Here is a 14,797-nt window from a genome sequence, read left to right as displayed (position 1 = left end):
AATTTTGGGGGTTTTAAATTAAGCCAAATTTATTTAATATTTTTAAATTATTTTAAATTGATGTTGATTCTGTTTTTAAATAGGCTGTACACCGCCCTGAGTCCTTCGGGAGAAGGGCGGTATAGAAATAAAATTATAATTATAATTATAATTATAATTATTATTATTATTATTATTATTATTATTATTATTATTATTACTATTATTATTACTATTATTATTATTATTATTATTATTATTATTATTATCTCTCTTTGAATTCTTTCTCCTACCCAATGTTGGTTGAACCTTTGAGCTGCTGCTTTTGCTCCTTCATGGGTCTGGTAAGAGGAACATGGTGACTCATGAGGTTAAAATGCTGGGCTGCTGATAGGGAAGCCCGTGTTCAAGACCCATTGCTGCCACAAGCCAAGGGTGAGCTCCTGTCATATGCTCCAGCTCCTGCCGACCCAGCGGTTCAAAAGCAGGTGACTGAGAGTAGATTAATGGGTATCACTTCAGCGGGCAACTTCATGGGACATGAAAGGAACCCAAAAATAGGTGCCCCCAGGGTGATGATGATATCACTGGCAAATCCTTTAACCACAGAAACACTTTGGTGTTTCTGACATAGAAAAAATAATGGGTCTGGTTATGGAACATAAACTTTGTTTTACAGCTTTGTTTCTTGAAATAATCCCTTTCTCTTTCAATTTCTATTTCCAAATTCCTAGTTCACAAGTTATTGTTTAGTGCTTTTTCTTTGTCTTTTTCTTCCTCAGGTGCTGCTCCATACATTTGTCTGTCTCAAAATAGGGACTAGTTAAAAGGTAACAGTAAAGGTTCCCCCGGACATGCGTGCTAGTCGTTCCCGACTCTAGGGGGCAGTGCTCATCTGAGTTTCTAAGCCAGAAAGCCAGCGCTGTCCAAAGACATCTCTGTGGTCATGTGGCTGGCATGACTCAACACCAAAGTTGCCCAGGACGCTGTTACTTCCCACCAAAGTGGTCCCTATTTTTCTACTTGCATTTTTTACATGATTTCAAACTGTTAGGTTGGCAGAAGCTGGGACAAGTAACGGGAGCTCACCCTGTTACGCAGCACTAGGGATTCGAACCGCTGAACTGTCGACCTTTCAATCGATAAGCTCAGCATCTTAGCCACTGAGCCCCTGCATCCCTAAGTTCTAGTTAGTCATCTGTAAATAAGATTCACAGGTGGCTACAGATCTATCTATAAATTTTCGTAGGTAAAAAGTCCAAATAAATACATATTAAGTGTCACTTTTTGTGACGATGCTAAAAATCTCTCTTTATTCTGGGTTTTCTAAAAGCGTTTTATTAAAAATATCTGGGCCAGATTCTCCAATCTTCCTCACTGGCCCATTTTCAAAGCTTGAAGTCACTAGTTCTCCCTCCTTCAGGGTTCAGAGATCTGAAAGTTCTCTTCCATACAATTATCCAAATCATAGTGGTTTACTTGTTGTCTTAATGCCCTAGAGAGGTTTCTGCAAACTTAAAAAAAATGTCACACAAACATGTCAGGAAATATTTTGGTGTCAATATCAGACTTCCAAAGCAATGTTGGGTGGAGTCTTTGTCAGAAATGCTGGGTATATACAGAAAGCGAATTTGATGGTAGTTTTAGATCAAAGCAGATTCTGTGTTTATGTCCCGTTGCTGACTCTGACTTGATCCGAAGCATCTTACAGAAATAACAGAACAACAGATTTGGAAGGGACCTTGGAGATCTTCTAGTTCTACCCCTCTTCTCAAGCAGGAGACCCTTGGTTTGGTTTCTTCCACCTCTTATTTTTCTCTCTTTAAAAGCAGGTGACACAGGAAAGACTTGGTCAGGGACATAATACATGTTGCTTCTGCTTCTCTTTCTGCTGATTCTGTGGCCATGGGGATCTGGTGTGATGCACAAAGCCAAATGCCTCCTGACTCTGCAGCAGAGTGAAGTGGATCCAGAGCATCGTTACAAGCCAGGAAATTATATGATTAGTGGCATAGTCTCGGCAATGCATGCTCGGTTTCAACCATTAAGTTTTGATAGAAGTCCTTCAACAAGATTCTCACGGTAAGTCAATCCGTGCACACTTCATTACAGGCACTTCAATAAATGCATACAGGTCCCGGCCATCAAAAACACAGGATGCTCTCTCGCTGATCTGCTTTCTTTGATAACTTACTTTCTGAATCTATTGTGAGTCCCTACTGCACACTACAGATCATGAAACTCATTTTAAGCTTTAAAGTATAAAACCTCAGTCAAAATATTTTTCCCATCCGTTTTCCATTCTGTCCTATGAGTAGAGCTAGAGGTAAACTCAAGATAAACCGCTTCAAACTCAATTGCAGAAAATACGACTTCAGCAACAGAGTGGTCAAAGCCTGGAATGCTCTACTCAAGTCCATTGTTACATCCTCAAACCCTCACAGCTTCAACCTTAAACTGTCTACTGTGGACCTCACACACCATTCCTAAGAGGTCTGCAAGGGGTTGTGCATAAACGCACCAGCGTGCCTTCCATCCCTCTCTTACTGTCCCCATTTATTTGTATTCTTTCCTTCGTTCATGTCCATGTTCATACTTATACCTGCTATCTTGTACATGTTTGACAAAGAAAGAAAGAAAGAAAGAAAGAAAGAAAGAAAGAAAGGAAAGAAAGGAAAGAAAGAAAGAAAGAAAGAAAGAAAGAAAGAAAGAAAGAAAGAAAGAAAGAAAGAAAAAGTAAGCAACAACATTGTTTCAACTTTGACTCAGATGGTTAACAGACTCTGAATATCATCAAAAGGTAACCAACTAAAATCCATCTAAAAGAGACTCAACCTTCTCTCTGTCCAAGATACGGAGAAAATAACCTGGTTTTGAACAGTTTCTGAATATTATCCATGCAGGAGCTATTTTGAATCAGTTTAAACTCTTGGGGCCAATGCCAAATATATTGATAATATCTAGAACATAAAAGAGATAATAGTTCCTTTTATCTCTCTGGGTATATCAATCAGTTTTACTAAGACAGAGGAAATAGGCCATCACATATATAAAATATTAAATGCTAGAAGACAAGCGCATGAAATTGAAGAGGTGCAAGTTTCACCAATTAGGAGAGTGACTTTTAACTAATATTGTATGATCCAAAAATATTATATTGATACCATGTTTCCCAAAAAATAAGCCCTCTCCCGAAAATAAGCCCTGCCCTGAAAATAAGCCCTCCCCCAAAAATAATCTCTCTCTGAAAATATTTAAATGCATGCACAGCCGGTCCCCACCATTTCCTCTAGTTAGGGTTAGAGAGACAGAGCTGGAAATCAGGTAAAACGGCAAGAGGAGCCCCGTCTTGCTCCACGTGCCCCAAAGTAATAAGACCTCCCTGAAAATCAGGCCAAGCACTTATTTCGGGGTTCAAAAACATATAAGACAGGGTCTTATTTTCAGGGAAACACAGTATTATTCTTTTTCTATTAATGTTTTTGTTAATATTTTGGAATATTCCAAACTGTTTGGGGGTAAAATTGTGATTGAGTGTACTAAAACTATTCTCATGGAATGAAAGTTCAATGTTATTTTCATTCATATCTTCATATCTGCAGAACATCAACCAAGTATTATTGGAAATTTGTACCTTTCCTTTTCACCATTGAGGACATCAACCGAAATGACAAATTCTTACCCAACATCACCCTGGGTTATAGTATCTATGAAAATTTCTTCAAGGTAGAGATGACTACAGATCCTTTGCTGGACCTGCTTTCAGACGGGGAGGCCAATCTGCCCAACTACAGGTGTGGAAGGCAGAGAAACACAGTGGCTGTTCTGGAAGAGGCCGAGGCTGGCATCTCCATTCAGATTTCCAGCATGTTGGGCACCTACAAAGTCCCTCAGGTGTGTCTTTCTTGGGAAACAATGTTCAATTGTGTGATTTTCAATCAGAATTGCATTTTCTTGTTATATTTAAATAACATCTTCCATTTCTTCCAGATCAGTTACAGTTTTGCTTCCAAGATTCTGGAGGATAAAACTCAGCATCCTTTCTTCTACCCGATGCTCCCTGCTGAAGGAGTCCAGTACCCAGGGATGGTCCAGCTTCTCCTCTATTTCAAGTGGAACTTGGTTGGTCTTGTTGCTCCAGAAACTGACCAGGGAGAGAGATTCATGAGGACAATGTCTGCTTTGATGTTGAAGAATGGCATTTGTGTATTTATATATCAAAGCTTTAGATTGAATGTCGCTAATATGGTTTTCAAAGTACCAGAATATTACAAATGGAGAAAAGTCAATGTCTTTGTTTATGGTTCAGAGACTAGTTCGTTCTCAATAGGAATGGTAGTTATCAACACACTACTTGCACATCTTCAGGAACGTGTCATAGATAAAGTCTGGATCACCACAGCTCAGTGGGATCTCAGTCTTGATTTTATGTTTAGTAAGTATTCCATGAAATACATTGGTGGCATTTTTTCTTTCTTGATAAAGAAAAAAAAATGGGCAAACTATGAAGATTTTAAAACCATGGTTAAGCTCGTAATTAACTTTTTGGAGAAAACCTTTATATGTTCATCCACCAAGGATGCCCCTTCAGTGAAAGTCTGGAGACGGTGTAGACAAACAGAAGAATTGGAGGCTGTGAGGAAAGAGGAGATTGATCAGATCCTAACCCTGGACAGCTACCTCATTTACAACACCATTTGGTCTGTGGGAAAGGCCTTAAATTCAGCTTACATATCCGCCTTCAAGAGATCAATGAGAAACAGGGGCATGAAGGTAGAAGATCCAAGGCTAAAGGCTTGGCAGGTACTTCTTTTCCATTAGACATCTTTCCTCAAAATATGGGAAATAGTTTTATCACTGGATGACTTGGTTATTTATTCTGAAAAATGAAATTACTCAGAAACTCAATTCCAATCTAATCACAACCTTCTGTTTCTTTCTGCTCTTATCCTCCCCCCACCAGGGGTGGGATTCGCACAATTTACCTACGAGTTCGCCCAGCACCAAAAATGTGAGAACACGCGGGCTTGCTTCACTCGCGACGTGTCACCTCCACACATGTGCACGGCCTTCCGTCCGTGCACTTTGCTTCCACGCGAGGCATCCATGCATGCACATGGCTTGAAAATGTGGCTAAATAGAATGGCATAGCGCCGGGGCAGGTCGCTACTACCAGTTCGCCTGAACTGGTCCGAACCGGCTGAATACCACCTCTGCCACCCCACCCCCAATATTCTCTTGTTTTAATTTTATGTTTTTCAAAGTGAATTCAGTGGTTTCTTGGTTGTTCAGCCCATTCTTTTTTTTTTTTTTCCAAATTGATGAAGTTGGTACAAACAACAAGCCATCAAATGGTAGCAAGAAGAATAATATCAACCAATATCTTTCAGTGATGATCAGGGGTGGGTTCTAATTTTTTTTACTACCAGTTCTGTGGGCGTGGCTTATTTCTGGGTGTGGCTTGGAGGTCATGTGACTAAGTGGGCGTGGCTAGCTGGTCAGAATCATTTCTGGAAGGTCCTCGCACTTACAACCAGTCCTCGCACTTACGACCCGACTCATTTGTTTGCTTATAACACTGATCAGCTGTAGGACGGCCCTTTGAAGCCCCGCGGCAAGAGTTTAAACAGTTTTTTCCCTCTAGTCATTAGCTGGGACTCAGGAGGCAGCAATAGATTGGGGGTGGGACCAAATAAAAGGTAAGAATAACGTTGGGGGGTGAGGGGGTGGGGGGGGGAGAACCGGATCGGTGACATCATATCATCACCGCTACCGGCTCAGCCGAACTGGACTGAACCGGGAGGAACCCACCACTGGTGATGATGCTTGCAGTGTGACGTCACTGATCTTCACCACTGAAGGCCGTGAAGAAAGCATAGGAAAGTAAGAATAGCAAAGCTACCTACTTTACTTGGGCAACTAAGGATACAACACAAGAGAAAAATCTAACAAGAACTCTCAAGTTAAAGGAAAATCTGAATGGATGAAATTTCAGGCATCTGTTTTTAGATTAATTAAACATGATTTTGTTTTAAAAAATACTTTTGTCTTTAGAGGAGTTGTACATTTCTATTGCTCTAATAAAGCATTGGGACCATGAATGACCACATTCCTAACTTCTGTCCTTTACCATCATTATTTTATTTTTATTTATTTTATTTTATTTATTTTATTTTGTCAAGCATGTATTTTATGACAGATACAAGTGTAACCATAGTTGTAAATACATGAAAAGGATACGAATAAAAGAAAACATTAGGACAGGGACAGTAGGCACGCTGGTGCTCTTATGCATGCCCCTTACAGACCTCGTAGGAATGGGGTGAGATCAACACTAGACAGTCTAAGGTTAAAGTTTTGGGGGTTTGGGGATGAAACCACAGAGTCAGGTAGTGCATTCCACGCATTGACCACTCTGTTGCTGAAGTTGTATTTCCTGCAATCGAGTTTGGAGTGGTTTACCTTCAGTTTGTATCTATTGTGTGCTCAAAGTTAGCTACGTAGCCAGTTTTGTTTTTTCACCAAAAAATATTCTGATCAAGATATTTAAATATTAAGTTAGCATCTGTTATTATTCCCCTGCTTATTAATATTCTTCCACCCAAGTTTGACTCTGACAATAAACCTGTTTTTTTGAGCAGAGAGACAGAAATATTCAGAACTCTCCCAGCATAGACAAAGGGGTCTTTAAAAAAAAAAACCACAAACCTCTGATGTCCCTTTTAAATTTTTATTTACCTTACGTTCTTTCCAGCTTCACCCCTTCCTTCAAAGCTCTCAGTTTTACAATAATTCCATAGAAGGGGTATATTTGGATGAGAAAGGAGATCTTACACCTGACCTGGACATTGTGAGCTGGATTGTTTTCCCAAATAAATCTGTCAAGAGAGTGAAATCTGGGAGCCTAGAAAAACGGGAATCCCAGGATTTTAAATTGTACATTGACCGGAAGAATATCGCACAGGTGGAACTGCTGAACAAGGTGCGAGTAATGCTGGTATTTATTTTATCCCACTGAAGGTGGCTATAACAAGAATACACTTGAATTCTCCATCGGTGGAGAATTGCTTTCAATGCCTTTGAGTTATCACATCAGCTGATAAGACTCTCAAGAGTGAAAACGCCTTTATTGGCCATAAATAATAATTTTCAATTTTCATACAAACCATTCACTGAGTCTATGGAAAGAAAGGTAGAATGAGGAGTCATTCAAACAACGTGGTTTACCTAGCCAAAGCAAAGTATTCAAGAGCCTTGGTAGTACAGTGGTCTAAGGCACCCTGTTATTAAGCTGGTTATTAAGACCAGCTGCCTGCAATTACTGCAGGTTCAAATCTCGCCAAGGCTCAAAGTTGACTCAACCTTCCATCCTTTCTAAGGTAGGTAAATTGAGGACCCAGTTGTGGGGGCAATAAGCTGACTTTGTATAAATATACAAAAGGATGAAGGCTATTGCTGAGCACATTGTAAGCCGCCCTGAGTAAAATCTAAATTTTAATGTGTGTGAAACGCTAAAAGGAATGAGAAACAGAGGAGGAGTGTGTAGTTCAATCTTTTAGATCTAATTAGTCAAAGCTACATCTTGGACTAAACTTTCTGCCATTTTTCGGAAAATAAGTTAATTTTCTGGGTATGTTATATATGCCACCCATCTCACAATCCAGAGTTTTATTTCCTTTTCTCTCCTTAGCCCTTTCCTCCTTCTACATGTGTGGAAAGCTGTCATCCTGGATTCATGAAAGTAGCTCAGGAAGGGAGGCCCATTTGCTGCTATGACTGCCGTCCTTGTGCAGAAGGAACCATCTCCACCATTGAAGGTGGGTGACTCCAGAGGAAAGGGGAAGACTTTCAGGATGACCATAGATATTCCGGCATTTTTAACTAAAGAGTGACAAAGATTTTCTCCTTCTAACTGGAGTCACTTCAAAAACTATAAAAATGAGCCTTGTCTTTTCATCCCTATTCAGAAGAGAGAAGACATTAGTTCTTGCTTTCTTGACATGGGTGGGAGGAAAAAGAAACAATGGAACAGACCAACCAGATAAGTGCTCTCCAGAAATAAAACCTGACCATTTCCTTGGTCCAGATGAAGGGGGGCATTCATATTTGCAGGGGCCATTGCGTCCTTGATTTCAACATCTTATTCATGTCAGGCTCCAAGTAATGCATCCATCACAAATAAAACTTCAAGGCATTACTTCTCCTCAAAGAACAAATTTATTTAGATACATCATCTTGGCACTACTGGTGAAAAGCCAGTACTAAAGTTCCCGGGCTTTTCACCCCAATGTAAGTTTCAGTTTCTCAAGTTTCCAGAACCACTGTCCCATTGTCCAAACAAGGTGGGAGCTGGTTGATCGGCTACATCTCTCCTCCTCCTTCTCCGATCAGCCAGACGTTAGAATGTGGTTACTCATCAGTTAGGAATGCTGTTTTGAATGAAGACTCCCCCCCCTTCAGCTCCCAACTTTGTCAAGCTGAATGCATGTCAGAATGCCCAAAGATACAAACAATCCCACACCCCAATCAATTATAGGCTTGACAATTCCTTCCTGTGATTCACCTAATCCAGTACCAGCAGGCCCAGTCTCTACATGGGTCATTGATGAGAGGACTGTGGGGTGCTTTGGATTGCATGTCTAACACATGCTTCATGGAATCACACTGAGATTCCATTAAAGGCAGCCGGATCTCGTCCTGGGAATGTGTGGCAGAGAATCTCAGTTGCTTTTTGAACTTGTCCTTTTGCTTAATATTACTCAAATTTCTGAACATATTCATGCACCCCATCACCAGTTTCACTCCAACTATACAGATGATGGCAGAACCTAGTTTATGAGAGATATTGATCTTGCTCTTTTCAGATGCTGAAAAATGCACCAAATGTCCAGCAGATCAGTATCCAAATATCAACCGAGATGACTGTATACCAAAGACTGAAACGTTCCTATCCTATCAAGAAAATTTGGGGATCATCCTAGCTTCACTTGCCTTGTTCCTCTCTTTAGTAACAGCTTTTGTCTTGAGAATCTTCATTAAGTTCCGAGAAACTCCCATAGTCAAAGCCAACAATCGGGACCTTTCCTACATCCTCCTCATCTCCCTCCAGCTTTCCTTCTTGACCTCTTTTCTATTCATTGGCCAGCCAAGGAGAGCCATGTGCCTTCTCCAACAAACAGCCTTTAGCAACATCTTCACAGTTGCCATTTCTACAGTCTTGGCCAAAACAGTCACTGTGGTATTAGCATTCTTTGCCACAAAACCAGGGAATAATTTACAGAGATGGTTAGGGAAGATGTTGGCCAATTCTATCATCCTTTTGTGTTCTGGTGTCCAAGTTGTCCTCTGCAGCATCTGGTTGGCCACATCTCCCTCATTCCCAGAGTCAGACATGTACTCACAACCTGCAGAGATCATCCTCCAATGTAATCAAGGCTCCGTTGCCATGTTCTACCTTGCCCTTGGCTACATGGGTTTCCTGGCTATCATCTGCTTCACGGTGGCTTTTCTGGCCAGGAATCTCCCTGGGGCCTTCAATGAAGCCAAGCTGATCACCTTCAGCATGCTGGTCTTCTGCAGTGTCTGGGTGTCTTTTGTGCCCACTTACTTGAGCACCAAAGGAAAATACATGGTGGCTGTGCAGGTCTTCTCCATCTTGGCCTCCAGTGCTGGTCTGTTGGGTTGCATCTTCATCCCCAAGTACTACATTATCCTTCTGAGACCAGACTTGAATACAAAAGAGCATCTTACAACCAGAAGAAATGTATAAATGTGAGATAGAGGAATTTGTGCTCTCAATATATTCCAATGGGCCAATCATAGAAAATGATCCAAGTGTTCTGACCTAGGCTTCCTTAGAAAGTAAACAGCACAAACAAGGTCCCAACAAACCTATTTAATTCATACGGCTGTAAATTACTTTCATTTACAGTCCGCAAGGCTTGATAAACAGTCTTTCAGAGGATGCTGCCAAAGAGCTAATTTCCAGACTCAGGGCAAGGCCAAACCTGGCACAGAGTCACAAATAGAAGTTTCAAATCTTGAATCAGCCAGATGAACTAATTACTTCCTGCAAAAGCTCACGTCCCATTCACTTCTCCTTTCTGTGTTATGGGAGAGGCCAATCTTCTCCAAGCCTTACTCCCAAGTCGATCCTGTTTCCTTAATTGTTCCTGTCTCCTGGCAGCTCTGCGCATGCACACACTGGGAACAGGCTCATGCTGTTCTTCTTCCTCGCTGATGTCAGACTCCGGAGACTCTGGAGGCAGCAAAGAACTACCAGATGGCCTTGGCCCCCTCTCTGCCTCTGACTCAGAGCCATTTCCAAGCCTTCCCCTGACTCCAGGACTGGCCCACGTTCCTCCCCAGCCTCCTCACTGTTTTAATCTACTGCCAGCTTTGCTGGCCGCTGGTGGGCCACAACACCAAGTTGCCCTCCATATATGATTTGGGACAATTATTTTGCTTGAAATAATTAAAGGGCAGCTGGAAAATAGTGTCCCACATTCTTGTCCAGGAGAATTGCAATATGGCTGCTTAGTTCTTTGAACAGCCACTGCATCCTATCTGTCTTCAGCCTACCTGAAATGCCACACCACAAATATTTGAAACATGATGCTTGCGCAATGGGAATCTTGCTGCTATGCCAGAAATATTTTGGGGGGTTGGGGTTCTCTAAAAGTTCAATTATTTTAATTTAAATTATCAGCAAATGAAATTCCTGGCAATATTGGAGTCAAGATCTCATCTGTCACTGTTCCAAGTAATGCACCCATAGAAAACAGAACTCCGAGGAAGGCAGGTTCCTCAAAGAACAGTTTATTGGATACTTCATATTGGCACAACTGGAGAAAGCCGGCTCTGAATTTTCCCGTGGCTTTCACCTGGTTAAAAGTAAAAGTTTCCTTTCCCCACCTCCCCCTGAAATCACTGGTCATGCTGTCCAATTCAGGTACTGACTGGTTGCCTGGTTACTTGCTCCTCCTTTGGCCAGCCACCTGTGAGAATGTCCTTGGTTCCAATAGGAAAACTTTATTGTTTGGGCTATAAAACCCCATCTAACTATCTTCCCCCCCTCCCACCATTGGTGTGGCAAATCTGAAGCCTCCAAGTTGGCCTAGGGCACGGCACAGAGATAACACAAACAGCTGGCAGTTCAAACTGCCCCTTTATTGCTCCAATTCTCCCAAAACTCTCCCATGTTTCTGGCAAGTCCCAGTGCAGAGTGATAACAAAACCCCACACAATCCTCAAGCAGCCTCTGGCTGCAATTAGTCCAGCCCAGTGCTGTCTGCACCAAGGCTACATGGCAATAAATCCAAATATATTTGGCAAATCAAGGAGTTCAGGGAGCAAAAGATCCAGGTAATTAGTCCAGAACGCCAAAAGGAATGCAAGGCCTCTTGGCAAGTTCAAACGTCAGCACGCAACACTTCAGGAACTCAGCGTTTGTTCCTGACATATGCCCCTCCCTACAGCGTCTCCTTAATCAGGAGGGGGTGGTTCTTGCTCCTCATCTGAGCTCTGTCTCTCATGTTCATCCTGCCTCTGCCTGCAGGCCTTACTAATTCTGAAAAGCCTTGCCTGGACTGACTCTGCCCTTCCCCAGTTTCCTCCAAGGCCAACGGAGCTGCCCTCTCAATCGCTGTCAGCTCTTGTTCCAGTTTATCTTCCCCCGCAGATTCAGACTCCGACGGGAGCAAGACACCTGGTCTACTACGTTGTTATATGAAGAGCATGTGCGCAGTCCTGCTGCAAACCAGTAGTAAAGATAAGTAGAACCAGGGGTGAAATGCTCCCAGTTCGGACCGGATCACCCGATCTGGTAGCGTTGGTGGTGGGTGGTTCAAAGAACCGGTAGCAAAAATCCCTGCCTCCTCCATGCCCAGCTGAGCCACGCGATCATCTGAGGTTTTTTTTTTTTTTAACTTTTAAAAGCATTTTTTCTATAACCTCTTCGGCTGAAAAAATGCTTTTAAAAGTAAAAAAAAAAGCCTCAGATGATCACGCGGCTCAGCTGGTAGCGTCAGAGGCTTCTAAAAGCAGTTTTTTCTGCACCCTCTTCGGTCAAAGAGGTTGTAGGAAAAAATGCCTTTAAAAGCCTTTGGCGATCCCAGCTGAGTTGCCTGATCATCAGAGGCTTCTAAAAGCACTTTTTTCTGCAATCTCTTAAGGTTGTAGAAAAAATGCTTTTAAAAGTAAAAAAAAAAAAGTTGGCCACGCCCACCCAGTCACATTAATACCCCCCAAGCCATGCCCACAGAACCAGTAGTAACAAATTTTACATTTCACCACTGAGTAGAACCCACCCCTGCACCATACCCACAAAGATGATGCCACTACAGAACACAGAAACCATCATGAAACTCCTGCATCTATGCCTCGATTCATAGTTCAATGGGAAAAACTAGAAGCAAATGCAAGGTATCTTGATGGGATCACTTATATCAGGCCTAATAGCAGAAGCAGTCATGCAACGACTCAAATCCATGGCTCCATCCACCATCATCCAATCAGAATTCTGGACACGCTACATCGATGACACCTTTGATGACACCATTATCAAATGCTCCTAAACTGAAGAAACACACCAACTACTCAATAACATATACCCTGGGATCAAATTCACATGCAAAGAGGAAACAGACAACAGACTCCCATTCCTCGTCATTGACATAAGAACACTAGACAACAGAGAACTAGAAACCTGTGTCTACCACAAATCCATGCACATGAACCAGATCCTCAGCTTCGCAAGCAACCCCACCCTACTCCACACAAAAGAAGCTGTATCCAGATCCTGTTCAAAAGTGCCAGGACACACTGCAGCACCACAACACTAAGAAAGGTGGAAGAAACATTATTGCTCAATGTCTTTCTCTATAACGGCTATCCAAAAAACTTCCTATTCCGACGCAGCATGCAAACTACAACACATTACACAGCCAACCACCATGCAAAACCTAACCCTATCGTATACAAAAGGGGTGTCGGAAATGACAGCCAGAATCCTCCAACCCCTAGGAATAACAATAGGCCACAAACCCACAACCACATTCCGCCAGGAATTATCCAGAACCAAAGACAAAATACAGAAGGATGAAAGAAACAATGTAACCTACAAAATCAACTGTAATCATTGCAAGCAATTCTATGTGGGACAAACATCACATCAATTAAAAAGCAGCATCCACGAACACCGGCTGGCAGTCAAACACCAAGAAGTTATTATTGAGTCTGTCATCTGCACCTCTATAACTGTCTGGTTTGGCTCTGCAACCCAACAAGACAGACACAGACTTCAGAGGATAATTAGAACTGCAGAAAAAATAATGGCTACCAACCTGCCTTCCATTGAGGACCTGGATACTGCACGAGTCAAAAAGAGGACTGTGGAAATATTTACACACACCTCACATCCTGGACATAAACTGTTTCAACTCCTACCCTCAAAATGACACTATAGAGCACTGCACACCAGAACAACTAGACACAAGGACAGTTTTTTCCCCGAACGCCATCACTCTGCTAAACAAATAATTCCCTCAACACTGTCAAACTATTTATTACGTCTGCACTACTATTAATCTTCTCATCATTCCCACCACCCATCTCCTTCCACTTATGACTTTATGACTATAACTTTGTTGCTTGTATCCTTACGATTTATATTGATATTGTTTCCTGATTGCTAATTTGTACCCTATGACTATCATTAAGTGTTGTACCTTATGATTCTTGATGAAGGTAGCTTGTCTTTTTATGTACACTGAGAGTGTATGCACCAAGACAAACTGGAGGCCGTACGGATCTGGATGGGGAGAAACATGCTCAGGCTCAACCCAACCAAGACTGAGTGGCTGTGGTTTCTGATGTCCCGATATAGTCAGCTGGTGCCATCGCTGACTATTGGGGGCAAATCGTTGGCCCCCATGGAAAGGGCTTGCAACTTGGGCATCCTCCTGGATTCACGGCTGTCTTTAGAAGAGCACTTGACGGCCGTGACCGGGAGGATTTTTCATCAGGTTCGCCTGATCCGCCAGTTGCGTCCCTTTCTAGATCGGGACTCTCTACACACAGTCACTCATGCCCTAGTCATCTCTCATCTGGACTATTGTAACGCTCTCTACATGGGGCTCCCTTTGAGGTGCACTTGGCGGCTCCAACTGGTGCAGAGTGCGCCTGCACGGGTGGTTATGGGAGCGACATGGAATTCCCATGTAACACCTCTCCTGCGTGAGCTGCACTGGCTCCCAGTGGTCTTCTGAGTGCACTTCAAGGTTCTGGTTATCACCTTTAAAGCGCTCCATGGCTTAGGACCTGGTTATCTACGGGACCACCTGCTACCACCAATAGCCTCCCACTGGCCAGTACACTCCCATAGAGAGGGGCTCCCCCGGGTGCCATCGGCCAAACAATGTAGACTGGTGGCCCCTAGAGGGAGAGCCTTCTCTGTGGGGGCACCTACGATCTGGAACGAGCTCCCCCCAGAGATACGGAGGATTCCGGATCTGCACGACTTCCGTCGCACGCTTAAGACTTTTTTATTTCATCAAGCTGGCCTGGCCTAAATCTTCTCCCCTTTTTAGATGGAAATTTTAATTTTTTTTTTAAATTATGGGGTATTTTAAATTCAGCCAAATTATTTAATTCCTTTTAATTTATTTTAAATTTTTGTATTTATGTGTTTTATCTTGTGGCTGTTCACCGCCCTGAGTCCTTCGGGAGAAGGGCGGTATAGAAATTTAATAAAATAAAATAAAATAAATAATAAATAAATTCCTTGTGTGTCCAATCACACTTAATGTCAGCCTCCAAC

General features: G+C 42.4%; 1 protein-coding gene across 1 annotated transcript; it reads left to right on the top strand.

Annotated features, from left to right (window-relative positions):
- The first annotated feature begins 1,900 nt into the window (after positions 1–1,900).
- LOC148115987 (vomeronasal type-2 receptor 26-like) lies at positions 1,901–9,748 on the top strand. Its single transcript, XM_087885346.1, has 7 exons — positions 1,901–2,061; positions 3,582–3,873; positions 3,970–4,101; positions 4,558–4,782; positions 6,734–6,976; positions 7,670–7,796; positions 8,844–9,748. Exons 1-7 carry the CDS (start codon positions 1,901–1,903, stop codon positions 9,746–9,748), a joined length of 2,085 nt encoding a protein of 694 aa, XP_087741472.1.
- The last annotated feature ends 5,049 nt before the right edge of the window (positions 9,749–14,797 follow it).

This window comes from Pantherophis guttatus, chromosome 2 (assembly GCF_059756535.1).
Source record: "Pantherophis guttatus breed Tessera chromosome 2, ASM5975653v1, whole genome shotgun sequence".
NCBI lineage: Eukaryota > Metazoa > Chordata > Lepidosauria > Squamata > Colubridae > Pantherophis > Pantherophis guttatus.
Note: the sequence above shows the minus strand (reverse complement) of the source record. Positions and strands in the feature narration are given on the sequence as shown.